Source organism: Natator depressus, chromosome 1 (genome assembly GCF_965152275.1).
Source record: "Natator depressus isolate rNatDep1 chromosome 1, rNatDep2.hap1, whole genome shotgun sequence".
Taxonomy (NCBI): domain Eukaryota; kingdom Metazoa; phylum Chordata; order Testudines; family Cheloniidae; genus Natator; species Natator depressus.
Window position 1 is genome coordinate 8681537 of NC_134234.1, and position 22319 is coordinate 8703855.

The 22319-nt window shown below is 54.0% G+C and overlaps 1 protein-coding gene across 1 annotated transcript; it reads right to left on the bottom strand.

The window, feature by feature from the left end:
• Positions 1-20: 20 nt before the first annotated feature.
• Positions 21-21022, bottom strand: LOC141981063 (short transient receptor potential channel 2-like). Its single transcript, XM_074942869.1, has 13 exons — positions 21008-21022; positions 15848-16540; positions 14913-15116; positions 14300-14464; positions 13414-13588; positions 11496-11696; positions 10635-10797; positions 7035-7127; positions 6161-6353; positions 5058-5185; positions 2417-2486; positions 2032-2164; positions 21-841 (listed from the first exon to the last, which is right to left on the bottom strand). The coding sequence occupies exons 1-13, from the start codon at positions 21020-21022 to the stop codon at positions 459-461; spliced, it is 2616 nt and encodes an 871-aa protein (XP_074798970.1). The 3' UTR covers positions 21-458.
• Between the last annotated feature and the right edge of the window lie 1297 nt (positions 21023-22319).

Sequence of the window (22319 nt, forward strand, 5' to 3'; positions counted from 1 at the left end):
GCTGTCAGTCAGCTGCCTCATTGCACCCAAGAGCGGGGAGCATGTCAGTGGTGGGCACAGTGGGTGGAGGTATTTTCTCCGGGACTCTATATTCAAGTTGCAGGGGCCCAGTTTGTAACACCCAAGGACTTGACATAAACATTGACTCAAAGTAAAAGAAACCTAACTGGTGCTACACCCCATCTGCCTAATGACTGGGCGGGGAGCTCGGCTACTCAGGCATTGCTCTCTATCAAAGCAGCTGCCTGGTGGACCAGGAGCCTGACTGGACCATCAACCATGCTTCAACTCCCACCCCGTGTGGGAGAGGCAGTGAGCTCCCTGCTTGCTTGGGCTGGGGCACAAGCCAGCAGGAGCAGCATACAACGTGCTTTGGGATCCTTTGGCTGCACTAGACGTGATGGGCATGGCTGTTATTGCTTGACTCCAGGCCGCCGTGGAAACGCTGCCCTGAGCCGCTAGAGGCTGGGGCCGGAGTCGGCTTCCTCTGCTGGATGGGAACTCGGGTCCTCTGGCTCTCCAGCTTGGTTCCCCTCCCCGGGAGACATCTTGTGCTGGGGGCCAAGGGAGAGCTCCTCGGGGTAGGGCTGGGGGTCGTTCCCGGCAGCCCTGTCCTGGTGCACCATCACTTGTGCCAGGGAGCCCGGGCCGGAGCTGCCCGAGGCCTGGCTGAAGTTCTGGAAGTTGTCCTGGACCCGCAGGATGTATCTGTGCAGCGGGCTGGCCCCGTCCAGAGGGCTGGCGGGGGCAGGGCGGGCAGGCGGGCTGTGATGCAGGCACTTCACCTCCGCGTGCAGGCGCGACACCGACTTGTTCAGCTCGGTGATACGGTTCCCCAGGTCTGGGAACGAAGCACAGGCATGGCCAGGTGAGCGCAGGGCTATGGGGACAGCCCGCCCACCTTGCACCGACCGCAGCCCACTGGTAACCATCACGCCCGCTTGGCGAGCGGCATCCTTGTGCATCTTGCCTGGGGGCAGCCCCAGGAGCAAGACTGGCTTACTGGCCCGATTCTGATCTCAGCTACGCAGGGGTAACTCTGGAGTCACTCCACTGAGCTCAACGCAACGGCACTGAGTGTAACTGGAGTCACTCCACTGAGCTCTGCTTTCACACTGGTGTAACTGGAGTCACTCCACTGAGCTCTGCTTTTACACTGGTGTAACTGGAGTCACTCCACTGAGCTCAACGCAACAGCTCTGCTTTTACACTGGTGTAACTGGAGTCACTCCACTGAGCTCAACGCAGCGGCTCTGCTTTTACACTGGTGTAACTGGAGTCACTCCACTGAGCTCTGGTTTTACACTGCGGGAACTGGGAGCCTGGTACAGATTACATCTGTTTCTAAATACTTGGAAACATTTTCTCTCTTAGGGCTCAAGAGCATTCATTAGATTCAAGGATCCCCATCTCTGCCCTTAGACACACCCACATGTGGAGCCAGTTCTTGGGGTGGACGAACAGCGTGGGCACGTTGGGTTCCAACTTCCAGGTGCCACTGTCCTTCTACCACATGGGTCATCCACATGGACCTTCTGCAGCATAGCACAGACCATTACTGCCTGAGCTAAAGGAGTAACTCCACTAAATGGCAGCAGTAGTAGGCAGTTATCCTTCAGGGAAATGGCCACTAGAAGGGGACGTGGCCCACACTTTGCTGACATGTGACACCTGCTTCTTCCTGACCCTCATCCTGCCCGCTTCTTCCCTCTATTTCTCCTTCCCTCCCTTCCCCACTGTATTATGGAGTCCCAGTCAAGCCCTCCTCATTTGCCAGGGTGGAGGGGACTCTCCAGAGCTACCAGATAGAGTCACAGAGTTTAAGGCCAGAAAGGACCCTAGTTCGTCCAGTGCGAGCTGCCGTGTATCACAGGCCACCAGCCCCTCCCAGCAGCCAGACGCTAAGCCCAGCAACCAAATGAGACTGGAGTACCACAGCGCACAGCAGACTAGGCTCGACGTGCCACGGGCAGAGAACAGGAGGGCTCGCGGTTCACCAGTGCCCAAGGCCCCGCACAGTGGCAGGGTTACCTTTCCGCCTGCTCTCCTCAAACTCCCGCCTGGCCGTGTCGACATAGCGCTGCACCAGAGCCTTGATGACCTGCAGCCGATAGGTACGGCGGCTCTCCCCGCCCAGGCCGACGTCCTCCAGGGCGGTGTTAGCCTGAAGAGGGTGGGAAACAGGGTTACGTGGGCGCTGGGTACCAGCACGGCTTAGCATTTACCTGGCATCTTGCAACGCCTGGGGGCTCGCTCGCCCTCTTCAAGCAACCATTTTACAGTCCAGGACACGACTGGAAAAGAAGTTTGCCATGGACTCCAGGGGAGCACAAGGCTGAGGATAAAGCAGTCTCATTGCCAAGGTAACTTTCCCCAGGGCTCGGTCTGCAGACAGACAGACAGACAGGGAACTTACGATGGTGGGAATCGGGGGGTAATCCGGTTGTCTCTTGGGTTTGGAGCAGCAAATGAACCGGAAGATGCCCCTGGGGAACGCAAAAGGACACATGTCATCGGAAAGTACAGCCAGCCCTGGGGATGCTACGTTAAAATCTGAATCCAGGTCCAAAGGGATCCAAAATCTGGGGGAGTCTGGAGCCGGTTTCTGGTTCTGGCCCAATGGAGAGATGAGTCCTAGTCACAATGTTCAGATCCGAACCATTCCAGGATTCAGGTTCAGGCCCATCACCCTTCAGAAGAGATTTTAATCCCCTAACTTTTAACCTTGACAGCTACCAAGCAGCAGATTTGAGACGGTCTGCTAGCCCCAGCTGCACTGTGGCCAACAAGCCATGAGAACTAGAGCCCACGGGAACAAGCTTCACTCCGCAGTGAGTCTTTTCAGCGAGTGCTGGGCGCTGGGCTGCAAATAGGAGCTTTTTAGCAACTGCCTCTGTGTTAGGATTGCCACCTTTCTAATTGCTGGTAACCGGCCCCCCAAGGCCCTGCTCACCTCATCCCTTGAGGCCCCACCCCTTCTCCACCTCTTCTCCCAAGGCCACATCCCTGCCCCACCTCTTCCCCCAAGGCCCTGCCCACCTCATCCCTTGAGACACCGCCCCTTCTCCACCTCTTCCCCCAAGGCCCCGCCCCAACACTCACTCCTCTCCCGCCCCCCCACATCCCAGTCAATTGGTAGATCATCTCAAGTTGCTGCCTGCAGGTAGGTGGTGGCCCCAGCTGAGCTGTGGCTGGCATGGGTTAACAACCTGGCGCCTCCCCCCACCCCGCAGTAACCGGACTTTTGGTTCGGTGCCCTTTAGGGTTGCCAGGTCCCCTTTAGGGTTACCAGGTCCCCTTTCAGACCTGACTTTCCGCCGAGCACTTGGCAACCCTAAATGGCACCCAGACCCAGAAGCCAAAAACTGGATCGTCCGGGTAAAACTCGGATGGGTGGCAGCTCTACTCTGTGTCTCTAACGTAGGCAAGAGCCAGTGGGAGGCAGCAGTGTTTTCCGTTATCAATGCAGCCAATGCTTTCCTCGCTGGCTGCATGGGGACGTGGGCGCTGAAACATACAACGGAACCGGCACGCTCGGTAGAGCGCAGACAGACAGACAGGGCCAAAGTCACCCCAAGGGCAGCTCTCGGGGAGTCAGCCCGCAGCATGGCACAGTTCATTCGCTCAGTCACAGCCAGTGCGGGGAGGAGATGACATTGGCGAGCCCGCTACAGGACTGACACCATGTCCGTTCCTGGCTTCCACATTTTAAACAGGACGTTGGAAAATCGGAGAGGGTGCAGAAACAGCAGAAAAATGATTCAGGGATTGGAGAAAACGGCTCACTGTGAGATAAAGAGCTCGCTCTGATTTTAGCTTGTCAAAGAGAAGGAGGGGAGGTGACGTGATTGCAGTGTATAGCTATCTTCACAGGGAGGAAGTACCAGGTAGAAGAGGGGTCTTTAATCTAGACAGAAAAAGAACCAATGCTGGAAACTAAAACCAGACCAAATCAAATTAGCAATAAGGCCCAAATGTTTAACAGTGCGGCTGATTAACCATTGGAACAAACTCCCAAGGGAAGTGGCAGATTCTCGGTCTCATGATGATTGTCTTCCAATGGGACCAGATCCCTTTCTGGAAGATGCTTTAGTGAAACACAAGTTATTGGGCTCGGTACAGGGGTAACTGGGTGAAAGCCTCTGCCCTGTGCTATACAGCAGAGTCAATGACCGGTCCGTGGCCCGGCGCCAGTCCCTGAGATTTCCCTGACACACGGCAGCAAGCCCGTCCTGGGTATCGAAAAGGTCAAGAAACACTGCCCTACAGGAGTCAGACTAGATGATCTAATGATCCCTTCTGGCCTTCAAATCTAGTAATATCTGAATCATCTCCCTTAACCCGCTGCATCAAGGGAGAAGCTTTTCCTTTGTGGAACACTCCAGCGTTCCCTGCATTAGTTCCTTTCTCCAAACCTGTCTAGGTCTCCTCAGGAGAACGGGTTGACAAACCGCTAGGTACATTTGGAGAAACATTTCAGAAGAAAAACAATTATTTACTTGAAATCATTCATGAAAACTTTCCAAATGTTCCGCTTTAATGTTTTCCCCACCCTTTTGCCACTGAAATGAGGAGGAAAGGGAGAGAAAGAAGGAAAAACCAGACAGCAAAAAACCAAAACATTTTCAGTTTTCAGGGGTTTTTGGGTCAGAAATAATCTGAAAAACTTCTACAAAAATAACCCACCATAATATTTTCCTCACAACTTGTCATAGTTTTAAAAAAAAGGGCATTTTTGGTTGAAAATAGATTTGAACAAAACCAGTTCAGCCAGCTCAGCTCAGAAGTGACTCTCTTTGCAAAGCAGCTGATCCCCAGAACGTGAAACGCCAGTGGCTAGATGGCCTGGTATCTAGGGCCCTGGATGAGCACTCAAGAGATGTGGGTTCAAGTCCCTACTCCACCACAGACTCCCTGTGTGACCTTGGGCAAGTTACTTTGTGCCTCAGTTTCCCACCCGTACAATGGGGATTATCCTGGCTCGTGAGGCTGAGCTGACTAACATCTCTGAGCTGCTCGTGTACTAGAGCGACTCGTTGCCGCGGCGTGGACGTCACCTGACTGCGTAGAAGAGGGACTTTGGCGTGGGAACGATGTTAAATGGTACAGGAAGCGTCAGGCCCTCCCTGAAGTAGGACAGGTAGAGCTTGGAGCGGGCGAACTTCCACTCCACGTCCGCATCGTCCTGCAAAGCAAATGGGGGGAAAGCAGGTTGCGATCTACACTGGGGCCTCCTGCGTTGGGCGGCCATCAGAGACCTTTGGGGCCTCATGTGATCTTCCCACCCACTTTCTAGAAGCCCCACGGTCGCCCCCATTCCCTCAGAGCACAGCCAGCTGGTCGGTCTCATGACCTGCCCTCTCCCCTCCACTTTGGTGCCATATAACGGGTGAAATTGTATTGAACAGCATCGGCACATGCAGGGGAGAGGGACAACTCTATCACCGGGGAGAGCCGTGGGGCTGAGGCTCTGGGACGGAGGCCGGCTCGGTTCCTGGGCACTAGCTGCCCTGCGGGACGGAACTCAACGAGATCACAGGTGAGGCGCTAGCTGGTGCAACACCTGGGCATCCCCAGCTGGTGGGTGGGGCCTGATCCACTTAAGGAGAGCACCCAGGGACCCTTCCCCAGCATGCACCAGCCATTGGTCTGCAGCCGGGCCAGGCAGGAGCAGGCTTGCTCAGCGACGGTGACAGGAACATACTCGCAAGCCAAAGGACACATGCTAGGCCCAGTGGGGAAGCTGGCATCACTGCAAGAGTGAGAGCTGTGCCCAGTGCAGGGTCATCAGCAGAGGGACTCATATGGACCTGCTGCACAGAGGGGAACTTCACCCTTGTACGCGAAGGGCCTCCAGTGTGTGTGTAAGGGAGAAATGCAGCCACTTCTGGGGTGGGGCACCACAGCCCTCTCGACAGCGCACAGGAATACGACAAACAACAGGGACTGCATTTTGATGGGGCCTTGGGGGAGGAGGCAGGAGGGAGATTTAGGGGAGGCTGAGTGGAATTGCCCAATTGCTGGTTATTTTAACAGCGCGGGGAGTGCCAGGGAGAAGAGAAGCTGCGGAAGAGGAGGCCTATTCCCCACGGGGTCACTCTGCTCCAGGGCAGGGCCCGGGGTGCAGGCGCACTCTGGCAGGGCTCCCAGCGGCCCTCACCTCAATCTTCTGGAAGGAGTTGGTGATCATGGCGATGAGCATGTTGAGAAGGACGATGACCATGATGATGGTGAAGATCCCATAGAGCGCCCGCCCCACGAACTCCGCCAGGGCATACTGGGGCATGTCCGCCACACTGTACTCCTCCATCCCGAACATGGTCCAGAACAGGAACTGGAACGTCTCATTGAAGCTGACAGAAAGGGGGCAGCAAAGAGTGGGGCCTGGTTACAAGCCAGGCGTGCCCCACCCTAACAAGTGTACGAGACAGCCCCAATCCTGACCCCACTGACATCAACAGCAGCTCCCCAGGTGATGCAGGATTGGCCTGTGTGCCCACTAGATCTTCCTGGGCAAGTCCTAACTCCTACAGGACCCTTCAGAAGACACTTGCCAGCACCCACCTGGGCCCCCAGGAAGGTTTGCTTGAGATGCAACCTATATTTTCACCCCATTATTCCTCGTTAAATCCCCACCAGCGCCCCACACAACCCCGCTCCCTCCCGAAGTGCCCGGACATCCCAAACACTTGATCACATCCCCTCTGAGTCCTCATCACCGTCTTCAGCTCCTTTCATTCTCCCCATAGACCACTCCCCGCAGGGTTCCTCGGAATCCCCTTCTACTGATAAACCGTGCCTCCCAATTCCACCACAGGCTTCATCAGCAGAGCACCCCAAAGTGCTGCCCCACGGCTCCCCGCTCACACTACAACCCCCGTTCACATCGCTGGCGTGTGCCCAGAGAGGGGCCAGGGAATCGCCTGGATAGGGCAGGGACCTTTGACCCTTTCTCTTAGCCTCAGGCATCGTGATGCAAAGCATCTGGCCCAGCCGGGAGGCCCTGGGAGAGCCCTGGATGCGCGAGGCCGTACTTCCCCAGCCGCTGGGACTCCCGGTAGTAAACATAGGTGTTGTTGAGTCCGCACAGGAACGCGGTGAGAATGATCATGAGGATGAACATGAACCTGTGGGGGGAAAGCCCAGAGAGGAGATCAGAGAGGCAGGGAGCCACGGGGCCTGACCTAGAGGACCCTAGTCTGATAAGCCCTGTTCATCGTGGGGATGTGTCCAGTGCACAAACCCACCACTGCCCCCAGCCCCAGCACCGCCACAGTCTCAGCCAGCCAATTACCCCTCTCACCCTTTGGTACGTTGACACTATGGAGACTGTGCCGGCATACATAAGAACGGCCAGAGTGGGTCAGACCAAAGGTCCACCTAACCCAGTATCCTGTCTTCCGACAGTGGCCAATGCCAGGTGCCCCAGAGGGAATGAACAGAACAGGTAAATCATCCAGTGATCCATCCCCTGTCGCCCATTCCCGGCTTCTGGCAAACAGAGGCTATGCATGCCATCCCTACCCATCCTGGCTAATAGCCATTGATGGACCTATCCTCCATGAATTTATCTAGTTCCTTTTTGAGCCCTGGTATAGTCTTGGCCTTCACAACTGTTAGGGGGCTTTCCCTTCAGCCCCTCCCCTGGTTCTTGTCATGCAGACAGAAAGCAGAAGACCAGAAGTCCGAAGTTCAGACAATATGATGTTTATTGGGGTTAGTTCCAAGCAAGCATGTCCAGAGCTCTGTGGATTGTGTGAAGAAATACTTCCTCTTGTTTGTTTTAAACCTGCTTCCTATTCATTTCATTTGGTGATCCCTAGTTCTTGTGTTATGAGAAAGGGTAAATAACACTTCCTGATTTACTTTCTCCACACCAGTTATGGTTGTATAGACCTCTATCATATCCCTGCTTAGTCGTCTCTTTTCCAAGCTGAAAAGTCCCAGTCTTATTAATCTCTCCTCATATGGCAGCCGTTCCATACCCCTCATAATTTTGGTTGCCCTTTTCTGAACCTTTTCCAATTCTAATATATCTTTTTTGAGATGGGGCGACCACATCTGCACGCAGTATTCAAGAGGTGGGTGTACCATGGATTTATATTAGGGCTGTCAAGCAATTAAAAAAAAATAGATTGTGATTAATCGTGCAATAAAAAAAAATCACAATTAACATTAAACAATAATAGAATCCTGTCAAATAATAATAGAATCCCATTTATTTAAATATTTTGGGTGTTTTCTACATTTTCAAATATATTGATTTCAGTTACAACACAGAATACAAAGTGTACAATGTTCACTCTATATTTATTTTTATTACAAATATTTGCACTGTAAAAAACAAAAGAAATAGTATTTTTCAATTCACCTCATACAAGTACTGTCGGGCAATCGCTTTATCATGAAAGTTGAACCTACAAATGTAGAATTATGTACAAAAAAAACCTGCATTCAAAAATAAAACAATGTAAAACTTTAGAGCCTACAAGTCTACTCAGTCCTACTTCTTGTTCAGCCAATCGCTCAGATAAGCAAGTTTGTTTACATTTGCAGAAGGTAATGCTGCCTGCTTCTTGTTTACAATGTCATCCGAAAGTGAGAACAGGCGTTCGCATGGCACTGTTATAGCTGGTGTCACAAAATATTTACATGCCAGATGTGCTAAAGATTCACATGTCCCTTGATGTTTCAACCATCATTCCAGAGGACATGCGTTCATGCTGATGACGGATTCCGCTTGGTAACGATCCAAAGCAGTGCAGACCAATGCATGTTAATTTTCATCATCATGAGTCAGATGCCACCAGCAGAAGGTTGATTTTGTTTTTTGGTGGTTTGGGTTCTGTAGTTTCCGCATCTTGGGTCGAATGCTGTAGCTATCTTAAAAATTTCACATTGGTATCTTCTTTGCATTTTGTCAAATTTGCAGTGAAAGTGTTCTTAAAATGAACAACATGTGCTGGGTCATCATCGGAGACTGCTATAACATGAAATATATGGAAGAATGCGGGTAAAACAGAGCAGGGGACATAATTCTCCCCCAAGTTCAGTCACAAATTTAATTAACGCATTATTTTTTTAACAAGCGTCATCAGCATAGAAGTATATCCTCGAACAATGGCCGAAGCATGGAGAGGCATATGAATCTTAAGCACATCTGGCACGTAAATATCTTGCGATGCCAGCTACAACAATGCCATGCGAATGTCTGTTCTCACTTTCAGGTGACATTGTAATTAAGAAGTGGGCAGCATTATCTCCCGTAAATGTAAACAAACTTGTTTATCTGAGCGATTGGCTGAACAAGAAGTAGGACTGAGTGGACTTGTAGGCTCTAAAGTTTTACCTTGGTTTGTTTTTGAGTGCAGTTATGTAACAAAAAAAAAAACTCTTACATTTGTAACTTGCACTTTCACGATAACGAGATTGCACGAGAGCACTTGTATGAGGTGAATTGAAAAATGTATTTTCTTTTGTTTATCATTTTTACAGTGCAAATATTTGTCATCAAAAATAATATAAAGTGAGGGGTGTATACATTGTATTCTGTGTTGTAATTGAAATCCATATATTTAAAAATATAGAAAAACCATCCAAAAATATTTAATAAATTTCAATTGGTATTCTAGTGTTTAACAGTGTGATTAATCGCGATTAATTTTTTTAATCACGATTAATTTTTCTGAGTTAATCACGTGAGTTAACAGCGATTAATTGACAGCTCTAATTTATATAGAGGCAATATGATATTTTCTGTCCTATTATCTACCCCTTTCTTAACGAGTGCCAACGTTCTGTTCGCTTTTTTGATTGCCGCTGCACTCTGAGTGGATGATTTCAGAGAATTGTCCACAATGACTCCAAGATCTTTCATGAGTGGGAACAGCTAGTTTAGACCCTACGCCACCGCAGCTCTGCCAGCATAACCCTACAGCGGAGATGAGGCTGTCAGCCACGGAAGGGGTTTTCCCTCGCCCGTAGTAACACTGCTTCCACGAGCGTTCTTCCCTGGACCTAGGTGGACCTGTGCCCGGGGGTAGGCTGGCACAGGGGTCTCGGTCAGGGGGGTGGGTTTTTTTTTTTTCACACCCCGGGTTTTGATGTAGCTACGGCAATCTAAGTGTAGACCAAGCCGCGGATGTGGATCCACAGGGACGGGGCTAAGACATCCTGCCAGAGCAACATGCAAGGCAGCTGCCAGTGGATAATATGGGGTGCTAGCCCCCTAGCTCATTCCCCCAGGACACCCCAATAGCCAGGTGGAGGGACATGTCCCCTGCGTGACCTCAGGCTGTAAGGGGCTCGCACAGCAAAGCGAACGCTGCATTCTGCTGGGCCTCTCCAGTCCTATTCCGATCCTCAGCTTGTGCCTGTCCCCGTAGCATGGGCCAGCAGCGCGCACCGCCAGCGGCCTGCGCTAGATACTCCGGGGGGGGGGGGGGAGGGCCTCCTCTCTGGGCCTGGCTCGTGACATCAGCAAGAGCAGATGGTGCTTAGCACCACATTACTGGGAGGCATTCATGCACCGCGGCCTGGACCCACCATCTGGCTCCATTTAGGGACGGTCTGATGGGGCCGCAGGGTGGGAGGCGACCCCAAGGTGGCGGGGGTGGAGGGGATTCAGCCCCTACCGGATCATGTCGTCGATCATCTTCCCGATGGAGATCTGCAGGGTGCCCAGGGACTCATGGGCGGGAAGGATGTAGGCCAGGCGGGTGAAGCTCAGCATGCTGGTCACCGCAAACAGCACCTCGGCGACGAACTGGGGGTCTTCGGGCTGCCACTCGTGCCGTCCTGCACACGGGGAGAGGAACCTCAGAGACACAGGGCCGGAAAGGTGGGGGGACCTTCATTGTGTGGCCTAGTGGATAGGGTGTGGGGACTGAGGGCTATTCCTGGCTCCGTCACTGGCCTGCTGGGTGAGTCCTTGTCCTGCCCCGTGCCTCAGTTTCCCCATGGTAAAATGAGGATAATGACACCGACTTGCCATATAAAAGTGCCTATAATTGTCATTGAGCCAGTAACTTGCGGCTGAACGTGCTGCTTGGAGTCTGGAAGGCTCCGGAGGGAGGAAAAGGTCCGGCCGGGAGCTGGAAAGGGAAATCTTTCAAAGCAGGGTATGCAGAGGTTTCACAGAGGGGATGCGATGGCTTGGGGGGGTTGGGGGGGGCAGGGGCTGGGGAAATGATCCAAAGCCGGTCGCAAAGCCACTGTCCCTGCCAGCACTGACAAGCCTCCTTGTTGGTAAGAGGCCAAGGAGCGAATAGGCCACAGAGAGCTCCTGTCCCCCGGAGAGAGGTTTGTCTGCGGGGCAAGGCCAAGGCCCATCAGTGGGGCAGGGTGGGGTGAAGCAAGGCCATGCAGTGCCCATTCTGGGGACGAACGTGTAGCACTAGACATGCCGAGCGGGAGGAGCGGGGCCGGGCCAGCAGCTGGAGGGGGCGGAGGGAGGCCGAGATTAAAGCCGGGGCGCCCCAGCCGCGGCTGCTCACCGGCTCTGGTGAAGTAGTAGCACCCCGGCGAGGAAGGGGCGTCCAGGCAGTGCAGGTGGCCCCTCACGGCGACCAGCACCCGCAGCGCGCAGGAGGCCAGGTACAGGCTGAGGATGACGATGTCCAGGTAGTTCCACAAATCCAGGAGGTAGCTGCGCAGCCCCTCGATCCACACCTCCTTGCACTCGTACCAGAAGAAGCCTGACCGGGGTGGGGGGGCAAAGCGTGAGCACCAAGCCCCCTCGGGCAGACACCTCCCGAGGGGGTGGGTTGGATTCAGCCTCTGGGCAGAGCTTCCCCCTCTGCAAATCAGGGGCGGGGGGGAGGAGGAATCATCCTTCCTTCTTCCCCCTCTTGTCTGCCTTGCCTCTCTGCCCCGTCAGCTCCCCCGGGCAGGGTGTTCGTACAGCACCCAGCACAGCGGGCTCCTGATCGCAGCTGGGACCTCCACGATAAAAGCCATGACGACCCCTAGCGACGCCCCCATACGCCCCCCCCCCCCCCAATTCTCTCTCCCCACCTGGGGATTCGCACCCTGGAGAGATCTGCAGGCCGCTCCCAGACCCTAGACCGACCCAGCGCCCAGCCTTGCCCCCATGGGGAGGGTTTCACCATTGACTGCAATGGATGCAGCATCCGGCCCTTAGTTCTCTTATCCCATCCCCACGGATCGACGCCTCCGGCCCTTTCACCCCCATCCCTGCTCTTCTCTGAATCCCCTCCCGCCGCCTGCATCCAGCCACCCTTTGGGCACTGGGCTGAAAAACAAAAACAACCCCAGGAGCAGGTAGCCTGCAGCAGGAGATCACGTCTGGTGCTCACAGGCAGATTCCGACCCTCGGGGCTCAGCTCAGCCGGTTCCAATGGGAGAGTGCGGCTCCCTTCAGAGCTAATTGATTATCGCATCGTACCACGGCCAGGGAAACCATCCACCAAACTCATTCCTGTCGAGCCAGCTCCACCCAGCTGTTCTCTCTTCCCCAGAGCCCTGGGGCCCTGCACGTACAGACAGTGTCGCCTGCTGGAGGCTGATTTCCCTCCCCACGTCTATCTGCCCTGAAACCTCCTGTCTACGTAGGAGCTGAGAAGACTTAGGGACACAAAGCCCTTCGGGGGGCTGGATTTGGGACTGAAGATTATTAACAGCAGCTGCCTCTGTGCTGGCTTCAGCGCAGTCAGTGAGAGGTCTCGGTCCACTCCCAGGCAGGCGCGTGTCCCCCTAGGAACCGCCACAGGCCCCTTGCTGGCCGGCTCAGCAGAGGTGGCAAAAATTCGATCAACCCTGGAGAGGGAAACCCCCTTCACGGCTCTCGAATCGGCCCCCGCTGCTACACATTGGGATTCAGGGGTGAGGTGGGGGGCTGCGCCCAGAGGGATTCAGAGGCGGGGGCTGCAACCAAAGGGATTGGGGGGGGGCTGTGCCCAGAGGGATTCAGAGGTGGGGGAGCTGCGCCCATAGACATTCGGGGGAACTGAGCCCAGAGGGATTCAGAGGCGGGGGGGGGGAGGCTGTGCCCAGAGGGATTCAGAGGTGGGGGGGGGGCTGCGCCCAGAGGGATTCGGGAGGCAGGAGGGTTGTGCCCAGAGGGATTGGGGGGTGGCAGTGCCCAGAGGAATTTGGAGGCGGAGGACGGCAGTGCCCAGAGGGATTGGGGGAGCAGGGGGGCTGCGCCCAGAGGGATTGGGGGGTGGCAGTGCCCAGAGGGATTTGGAGGCGGGGGGGGCTGCGCCCAGAGGGATTGGGGGAGCGGGGGGGGGCTGCGCCCAGAGGGTGGGATTCCCTGGGGTGCAGACAGTTGACACAGGGCCTAGACACCCTGCTTAAGACAGCAGCGGCCACCTGCTTCTCCTTGAATCATGTGCTTTTGTAGCCCCCTGCCAACGCCCCTCCCTGTCAGGCATTCTTCCCGCAACCTACCAGCCACCCAGAGCATGTGCAGGGAGTTCTCCCACAGGGTCTGATTGCGTCCCAAGAAGATGTGGTGCTTCTGCTCCAGGACTATGGACTCCGCCAGCAGGAAGATCAGGAACCAGAAGTACGAGGCCGAGTGGAGGAGGAACTTGATCACTGGGATCTTCAGCATTTTGCCAACCTGCCCAGGGATGCACAGGCAGCGTCACTCCTCAGAGCTGCAAAGAGTCCCACACCTGCCAATTCCTGCTTTCTGCACGGCAGAGGCCCACGGCCCCACACTCATCCTGGCCTGCGCTGGAACCCATGGAGCTCACTGCGGGGGCTGCACAGACGCAGCAACTGCCTCTCCTTGGGCCGTCAGCACCACCACACAGAGCTAACGGGGGGACTCTATTAGCAGACAGCAATAGTAGGCTGTTACCCTACTGCGAAGCTGCCGCTAGCAGAGGCCACGACGCATGCTTAGCCAGTGTGTTGTGCAAGGATTTCCCCGCGCAGATCAGGGCCCAATATGCGACATACAATTGAGGGAGGGGGAAGCATAAAACTCCCCCTACATGAGCATTTGCAGCAGCAAATCTGATGTGCTGGAACAATGGAGAATGAACTCAGAAGGGGCACAAATATGGGGGAGTTCAAATTCATGCGATATGGGTGAATAATTCACACCCACACACTGTTGGCTCAGTTCTAGGGAGAGAAATTAGTAGAATTGCAATCAAGTTTCCATGGGCACGTAGGGATTGGCAGCCTGGATAAGACCCAAGGTCTCTCTAGCCAGTCTCTGGTCTCTTGAGGGTCCAGAAGGAGGTGTCAGAACCCTGCAGTAGCAGATGTGGGAGACTCTGCCCCCTTGTTGGGTCCCATCGTGGCCTGGAAGGCTGCTCACCCGCGACTTCGGGGCAATCCAGTACAACAAGCACAGAAGGGGCATGGTCAGGAAGATGGAACAGGAGACAAAGAACTTCCAGAGCGTGTTACTCCCACGCCAGCCTGACAGGTTCCCGCACCAGATGGACGACAGCACTTGTTGGCAGACGGGATGGGCAACAAACTGATCCAGAAGGACACAGGGGGAGGAAGTCAGTCAGGTGGGAACAAAAATATTTATAACCACCGGTAGCTTTCTGTTGCCCCAGCCCTTTCAGCCCAAAAGGTCCCAAAGCCGTACACAGGCACACTGTCTCTAAGGAGCCCTCACCTACCAGTGACATGCAGCCACCTCTGGGGTGGCACATGGTTTAGCCGCTGCATAGCTTCACTAAACAAAAGCTACGGGCATGGGATGAAGGATGATCCCACATCCAAGTGATATTTAAGGGGGGGGAATTTAGAGAGGAATGGTGCACTCTGGAACCAGGACTCCAGGGTTCACACCCTGACTCCCGGATGACATCTCATCTGAAAGACTGTGCCTCCAGCACCCCCTAGTCCTCCGCTGGGGTATTGGCTCAGTGCTGCCTAGGGACACCAAAGCCTCCTAGTCTCCTTCCTGGACTCACCCTCTTCTGGTTGTAGTTGACGGCCAGCCGGAGCCGGGCAAGGTTGGGGATGCCCTCCTCGAAGGCCTGGCTGTCCAGCTTCTCCTCCTCCTCGCTGTCCCCCAGGTCATTCAGCACAGCTGTCACCTCGCTCTGGTTACGGCACATCCCCAGCAGCTCAAAGGCGAACTCCTGGCTCAGCAGCTCCAGGCTGAGGTACTCTGGCTGCAGGAGGGAGACAGGTGGGGGGCAAGGGGACAATACCTGAGCAAAGGTCCCATCACCTTCTACTGCTGCAAGGGTTTTCCTTGTGCCCTTTGTCTCTGGTTGGTCATGGCTTTGCCTCCTTTATTCGTGCAGGGGGCTGGACTGGGTGACCTCTCAAGGTCCCTTTCAGCCTTACATTCTATGACTGTATGACCGTAGTCAATAGGAGCCATTTCTGCGGGGCCCCTCCCATAACAGCACAACAAGGGGTGCTCAGAATGAGAGGGCCACACATTTACATATGTACAATTAACCTATAGAACTCCCTGCTGCAGGGTGGGAGAGAGGCAAATATCTCAGCCAGGTTCAACAGAGGATTCAGCTCCTGTGGATGCCACGATGCACATGTTTGAACATCTCCCTGGAGTAGAATCAGGGGGAAGCAAAAGTCATTTACCCCCCGCCCCGACCCCTGGCTCACACACTGGGGAGGGACGATGACTGTGTTAAACCCCCAGGGTCCAAATTCAGAGCTGGTAGAAGCAGGTGTAACTCCACTGAAGTCTAGCATGTTGCACCTGCCTATACCAGATGCCTCTCTTCACTCCCTGGGTCCTGCAGACCCATCACCCCACGGGAGGTGGAACCCTGTATTCTGAGTGCAGCACCGCGGCTACCCGCAGAACAAGGACGGACGGAGAGTGGAACCAAGACCCCAGCCTCGGCATGGAGACTGCAGAGAGCCTCACCTTGAACTCCGGCTCCTTGCAGGAGAGGCGCTGCAGTTCCCGGCTGAGCTTGAAGGCGGTCAGCATGGCATCCTCGCTGGCGATGGAGAGGTAGGCCCGGCTGGCGATGCCCTTGTAGGTGTTGATGCGGAAGAGGGAAAACTTGAGCAGGTCATACGTGCGGCCGTTGCTGCACTCCAGGCAGGTGCAGGAGATCTTGTGCGGTCGGGGGATGGAGTGGCCTTTCCGCACCAGCATGTCCACGATCTCATAGAGGTCCTTCTCGCAGGCCAGGGTGAGCGGCGTCACACCGGGGGCGAAGCGGGCGTTGTCGATGGAGTGGTCGAAGAAGGCCAGGGAGAAGGACTTGATGTCCATCTTGATGCTCTTCTCCTGGTCCAACCGGTCCAGCAGCATCTTCACCACCTGGGGCTGGTTGGTGTCCACGGCGACCAGCAGGGCCTCATGGATCTGGCGGAAGTCGAACTTAACATAGCGCAGCAGGGCCCCGGTGATCTCCCCACTGCCCATGCGGATGGCCAGGTTGAGGGCTTCCCGCCACGCACGGTCCTCGCCATCGGCCTGCTGCTGCAGGATCCCGTCACTCCCCTGCAGCAGCTGCTGCACCTGCAACAGGTCCCCCTCCTGGATGGCGTCGAGGAGCTCGCTGGGAAACTTCAGCTTCATGTTGACTATCTCCCTCCAGTTGGGTTGCTGCGAGGGGCAGAGAGTCAGCAGGGCACAGTGGTGGGCAAGCCTCTGTGTAATCCCCAGCTGGAGCCAGGACTGGGGACCTGGCAGGCTCACAGAAAACAGCGCACCAGCTCCTTGGAAAGGAGCCCGCAAGCTGCCGGAACCCTGGCTAGAGCTGGGGCTTGGGCTGCCTGAAAATGGCAAGCTCCTTTCTGCTGAGCAGCTGAGCAAAACTGATGGTCTCATCAGTTTCACACCTGCTAGTCAATAGCAGCCACGGAGGGTCAATTTCACATGCCCTTTCACAAACGCCATAGTGTGGGGGTTTAGAAATGGAATTTTTAGGGATCTCCAGTGTGCCAGGAAATTTCAGTAAATTTGCTTTCATTCCAAATTGGAACAAACACCAAAATGCCCTGTGAACCCCAGTCCCTGGAGCGTAGCCAGCTGCACCCAGGTATTCTGAATTCCAGCTGCTGCTCTAGCCACTAGAGCACTTTTCCTCCCAGAGAGGAGCCCAGAGGTCCTGAATCTCAGTCGCCTGATTTAGCCATCAGGGCATATCCCTCCTATGAGTAGCTAGTAGCATCCTGAGGTCTGCAGGGCGGGTGTTCCTGGAGAACTCGCAGACTCATCTAACCTGGATGTATCTGGCTCTCAGTTATGCTGGAGTGAAGCCAGAGTCGCTCCATGGAGGTCTGTGGAATTACTCCAGGGACGTACCTGAGAGCAGAACCCAGCCCCCCCCCCATGGCGGTCACTTGGTTGGAGCTACCCAACAATGAATTTGGCTCAAGGATACAGATTCTGACATCCAGTGGTTCTTTCCCATTTAGGGGGGCCGGGCTGCTGCTGCCACCAGAGGGAGGCTGGGCTGGCTTGAACTTTCCCTTCTGTCCCCCATACCGTCAGCCCTTGCCACCATTGGATTGTTGTTATTTTTTTTAATCTCAGTGCTAAGAGGCCCCTGGTGAGATCCCGGGCCCCCCTGTGCTCAGCGCTGTACATACACACAGCAAGAGCCAGTCCCTGCTTCCAAGAGTTTACAACTTAAAGGGACAAGACAGAGAGAGGAAGCTGAAGCTTTATTCTTCCCCTTTACAGATGGGGAGAGAGATTAAGGGATGTGCACAAGGTCTTGCCCTCACAGCCGAGGCAAACCCCTGTCCAGGGCCTTGCACACAAGACATCAGAACCCAAGTCAGGGAACTGAAATTCCACCAGGTAGCCAGGCCATCACAGGCCTGCTCACCCACTGCGCTCTCTCCTTTTGGACCCAGCAGCTCTTTTCAGACCCAGCCTCACCCCCTTGGCTCCTCGCTGCTACTCTCCCTCTGCAGAGCAACAGCATTGGCAGGAAGCAGAAGTATGTTGGAATGGGGGATGAGAGAGACCTGCTGCTGGCTGGGAACCTCTCTTTCCATTAATCCTCCCCTTCCAGGCTCAGAGGTTGCAGCTCCCTGCTTAACACAACACATGCTGCCTCAGGAGAAATGTGGTGGTGCTAATTACCTGCTGGCTAATTAACTCCCCAGGTTTCATTAAGCACGCCTGATTGAATTCACAGCTTGGATATTTCACAGCACCTCGACTGCATTAGAGCCAAATGGGGCTGGAAACCAGCCAGTGATGCTCTTTAAAGAGAAGAAAAACAAGGTGGGGGCTGGGTGACGGGCTCAGGAACAGCTGCTCAGAAGGGCCGTGCCAGATGCAGCAACAGCCTGCGGTGGGGTGAACAGCTCAGAAAACGTCTTGCTGGCATTCACAGTGACAAAGAGCTGGGTACGGCCCCTCTAGAGGCTGGTCCACCTGAAGGATAACAGCCTACCACCACTGCCAGCAAATGGAGTCACTGCTTTAGCTCAAGTGGTAGGGGGCTGTACTATACTGTGGCACTGGTATTCTGAGGTTCAAACCCTGCCGGGTGGATGGGAACAGGTTGTATCATTTGGTTCATATCTAAGTCCCTGTCGTGCCCACTGCCTAAGAATATGTACAAGGAACAGAAGAGGTGAGGGGGAGTGAATTCCATGGGACTATCTGCACCAGGCACCTGATTGTGAGAGTGAGGCTCATCCAATCAGGCAAGAGAAACAATGCTATATGACTTCAGCACCCAATCAGAACTAACCAACTCAGCTTGGTAATCAAACATTTGCAAGGAACTAGTTGCAAAGGAGCTCTGGCTTGAAAATAATTCAGCCTGTCACACTGGCTAAATGATCAGAGAAGTCAGGAGAGCTAGGTTCAGTTCCCAGCTCTGCATTTCACTCACTAGGTGTTGGGCAAGTCACGTCCCTGTTCTGTGCCTCAGTTTCCTTATCTGTAAAAAAAGAGGGAAATGAAACTCCGAGAACGTCAGAGATCTAAATGGGCTATAGTAGCGCTACACAGAAACGTGGCATGGGGAGATCATTGTAATTAACTCAGCCTTTAAGGCCAGAAGGAATCACTGTGATCATCTATTCTGACCTCCCGCACATCACAAGCCACAGAACCCCAAACTCTGGCTCAGTTACTGATGTCCTCAAATCATGGTTTAAATACTTCAAGTTACAGAGAATCCACGATTTACACTAGTTCAAACCAGCAAGTGACCCCTGCCCCATGCTGCAGAGAAAGGCGAAACCCCCCCAGGGTGTCTGCCAATCTGACCTGGGGGGAAATTCCTTCCTGACCCCCAATACAGGGATCAGTTAAACCTTGAGCATATGGGCAAGACCCACCAGCCAGACACCTGGGAAATAATTCTCTGTAGTAACTCAGAGCCCTCCCCATCTAGTGTCCCATCATTGGCAGTTGCGGATATTTGCTACTAGCAGTCACCGATGGGCCACATGCCATTGTAGGCAATCTCATCAGACCATCCCCTCCATAAATTTCTTACAGCTCTGAACCTCAGTATACCTCATCTCAGTCACTTGCACATGACATACAAGCAGGTCAGTGGGGAAGGACAGAGGTACAGTCTGGGATTGCAATAAAGCATGTCCCATGTTCAGGGGGGCAGCTGCTCAGATGGCTAAGCTGTTGTATCTTTACCTGTCGCACAAACATACAGAGAGAAGTAGCTTTCTTGTTAACCCCAGAGTTTCTGCAGTAGCCGCCGCTTCTTTTGAGTGTGACTGATTAATATTTTAACCTCCGGGGTTTGGTTATTAACAGTAACTGAAAACACAGAACAAAACATTTATTTTCTATTTCTATAGATGCTCCTGTCCAGATGGACTCCAAAGCACCTTGATGTGTAAGATTCAGCATCACTACAATGCAGCCACCTCTAGGGTGGAGGGAAGCAGCTGAGCAGAGCACAGTAAAAATGTGTGCATTGCAGGGTGGGGGATATTTTGGATAAGGGTTCCTGAGCAAATCCCCACCACATAGAAGCATGAATTCAAAGCATGTTACCAATATCAAACCCTTAAAACTCACCCCAGGCCTGGGCAGTAGTTCACTGGCCCCATTTGAGAGATGGGGAGATCAAGGCGCAAAAGAGGCAAATGATTTAGCAGCAGAGATGGGATTAGAAGGCAGGAGTTCCTAGCTCCCAGATCAACTGACTGCACCTCCCTCCCCTTGGGTCCTTAACACCTAGGAGGAACCAGCAGGATCCAGGGACACACTGTGCACTGCCTGGAAGCCAGTACCTCTGCAGCCCCTTGGAAGGATGAAGGGCTGAGCCAGCTGTGATATGATTCAACCCAGGGATTTGAGGGGCCAGACCACGCCTGCTGCAACTCCATTGAAGGCTTGGTCTCGGGCGGTCTCAGACTTGGTGCAGAAACCATTGCCCATCCCAGCATCATCCATGCCTCTCTCTTGCCCCACTCCATCTTTTAAATGCCCAAGAGCGCTTCTCTAACTGAACCCCAGGGAAAGCCAAGAGCGCAGGGCAGGGGAACCCAGGATATAATGGGGAGGAGAGGTGGTCCTGGTTCCCCAGCCAACTGCATTCCCCTCATGCCCAGTCCGACTGATCCCTTTGTGCTTCCCAATTCTTTTCCAACTCTCCTGCATGCCCGCCCAGGTCTAAAGTAGGCCTGGCGCAGCTCTGAACAGACCATCAGCTTTTACCAACTCCTCGCCCCAGGGTTCTCCTGCTCCGGTTCCTAGGTCACTGGCCGCTCCACGGAGCCCTACATGGAGCTCTACAGCCAGCTGTGGGGTTGTGGGGAAAGCAGAGGGACCCAGGAGAGGGCCTCTCACAAAGCACTCTGAAGATCAGTGGCTGAGAAGCCCCTTAGTGCATGGTCTGTGTGTGCCACCCACGCGCCATAGACAGGGTGAGACCTGAGCCAAGGACCCTCTCTAAGGAGCAGCCCCTCTTAAGTGGCCAGCACCACGCTGTTCAACCTTCCTACTGGGCAACCAATTTTCCCTGCTCCTCCTCGGAGCATTACCCCACATGTGGCCCCAACACTGCGTACAGGACAGGCAGGGGGGGTCTCAGCACGGCAGGGCTGTTACAGAGAGAACTCTGTTACTCACCATGACGCTCTCCATGGCCAGCCCTGGTCAGCAGACCACTCCGCTGCACCGGTCGCTTCTTGCCTAGAAGCAGCCAGCTGGAGGGAGGGCTGGAGGATGCTCTGGGACCAGGTCACCCGTGGGAGAAGCTTTGGTTCAGAGCCAGTGCCCAAGGCCATTCACATCCACAAAATGAAGTCCCAAACTGTGCCACATCTCAGCCCAGAAAGCTCCAATTCCAGCCCTTCTCCCTCCACCTGTACAGCAGCTGGCGTCTTATTTCCTCCCTCCGTTCACCCTCCAGAGCTCTGGGAAGAGATGAAGTCTTGTTTGTCCCTGGCACGGATATGACCAGGTAAGAGCAGCAGGACCCACCTGCCCCTTCTCCAGAGAGCAGGGCCGCTCCAAGCACCCAGAGGGCGAAATTAACGAGGGCAGCAGCAACCGCCCTCCCACGCTGCTGCGGGGAAACTACAGGTGTTTTTCTCTGGTTGTTTTTCTTTCCTCTGTCTGTCACTTTCACACCCTAATCCTTTCCCTGCAGCAAATGAACTCCTTGCTTAGATGCAACAGACCTCTCCGGAGAGTATTAAGAGGATGGGTTTGGCTGCTGGAGTACATCCCTCACATTCGGTATCCGAGTTTCTCTCAGATTCCAAGACCAGAAGGGATCATTGTGGTCACCTTGTCTGACCCCCTGTACAGCACAGGCCAGAAAACTGCCTCTCAATAATTCCTAGAGCAGAGCTTTTAGAAAAACAACCACTATTAATTTTAAAATAGTCAGTAATGGAGAAGCCACCCTGATCCTGGGTAAATTGGTCCAATACACTCACTGTTAAGAATTCACGCCCTGTTTCCAGTCTGAATTTGTCTAGCTTCCCCTTCCAGCCATTGGATCATGTTAGACCTTAGGCTGGTGCCAGAGTGAAGAGCCCATTATTAAATATTTGTTCCCCAGGTAGGTACTTATAGATTGTGATCAAGTCGCCCCTTAACCTTCTCTTAGTTGAGCTAAATAGACGCAAGGAGCTCAGTCTATCAGTATCAGGCAGGTTTTCTAATCCTTTAATCATTCTTGTGGCTCTTCTCTGGACCCTCTCCAATGTAGCAACATCTTTCTTGAATTGGGGGCACCAGAACCGGACACAGGATTCCAGCAGTGCTCACAAAAGTGCCAACCACAGAAGTAAAATAACCTCTCTTCTCCTACTCGAGATTCCCCTGGTTATACATCCTAGGGATTGCATTAGCCTTTCAGGCCCACAGCATCGCAATGGGTCCTCATGTTCAGCTGATTATCCACTATGACCCCCAAATCTTTTTCAGAGTC

What these genes read in the sequence shown, in the direction of transcription:
- LOC141981063 (XM_074942869.1), bottom strand. An exon ending in TCAACTACAACCAGAAGAGG is followed by an intron (nt 14,465 to 14,912) that starts GTGAGTCCAGGA and finishes CTTCTGGATCAG; the next exon opens with TTTGTTGCCCATCCCGTCTG. An exon ending in GGATTGCCCCGAAGTCGCGG is followed by an intron (nt 13,589 to 14,299) that starts GTGAGCAGCCTT and finishes ATCCCTGGGCAG; the next exon opens with GTTGGCAAAATGCTGAAGAT.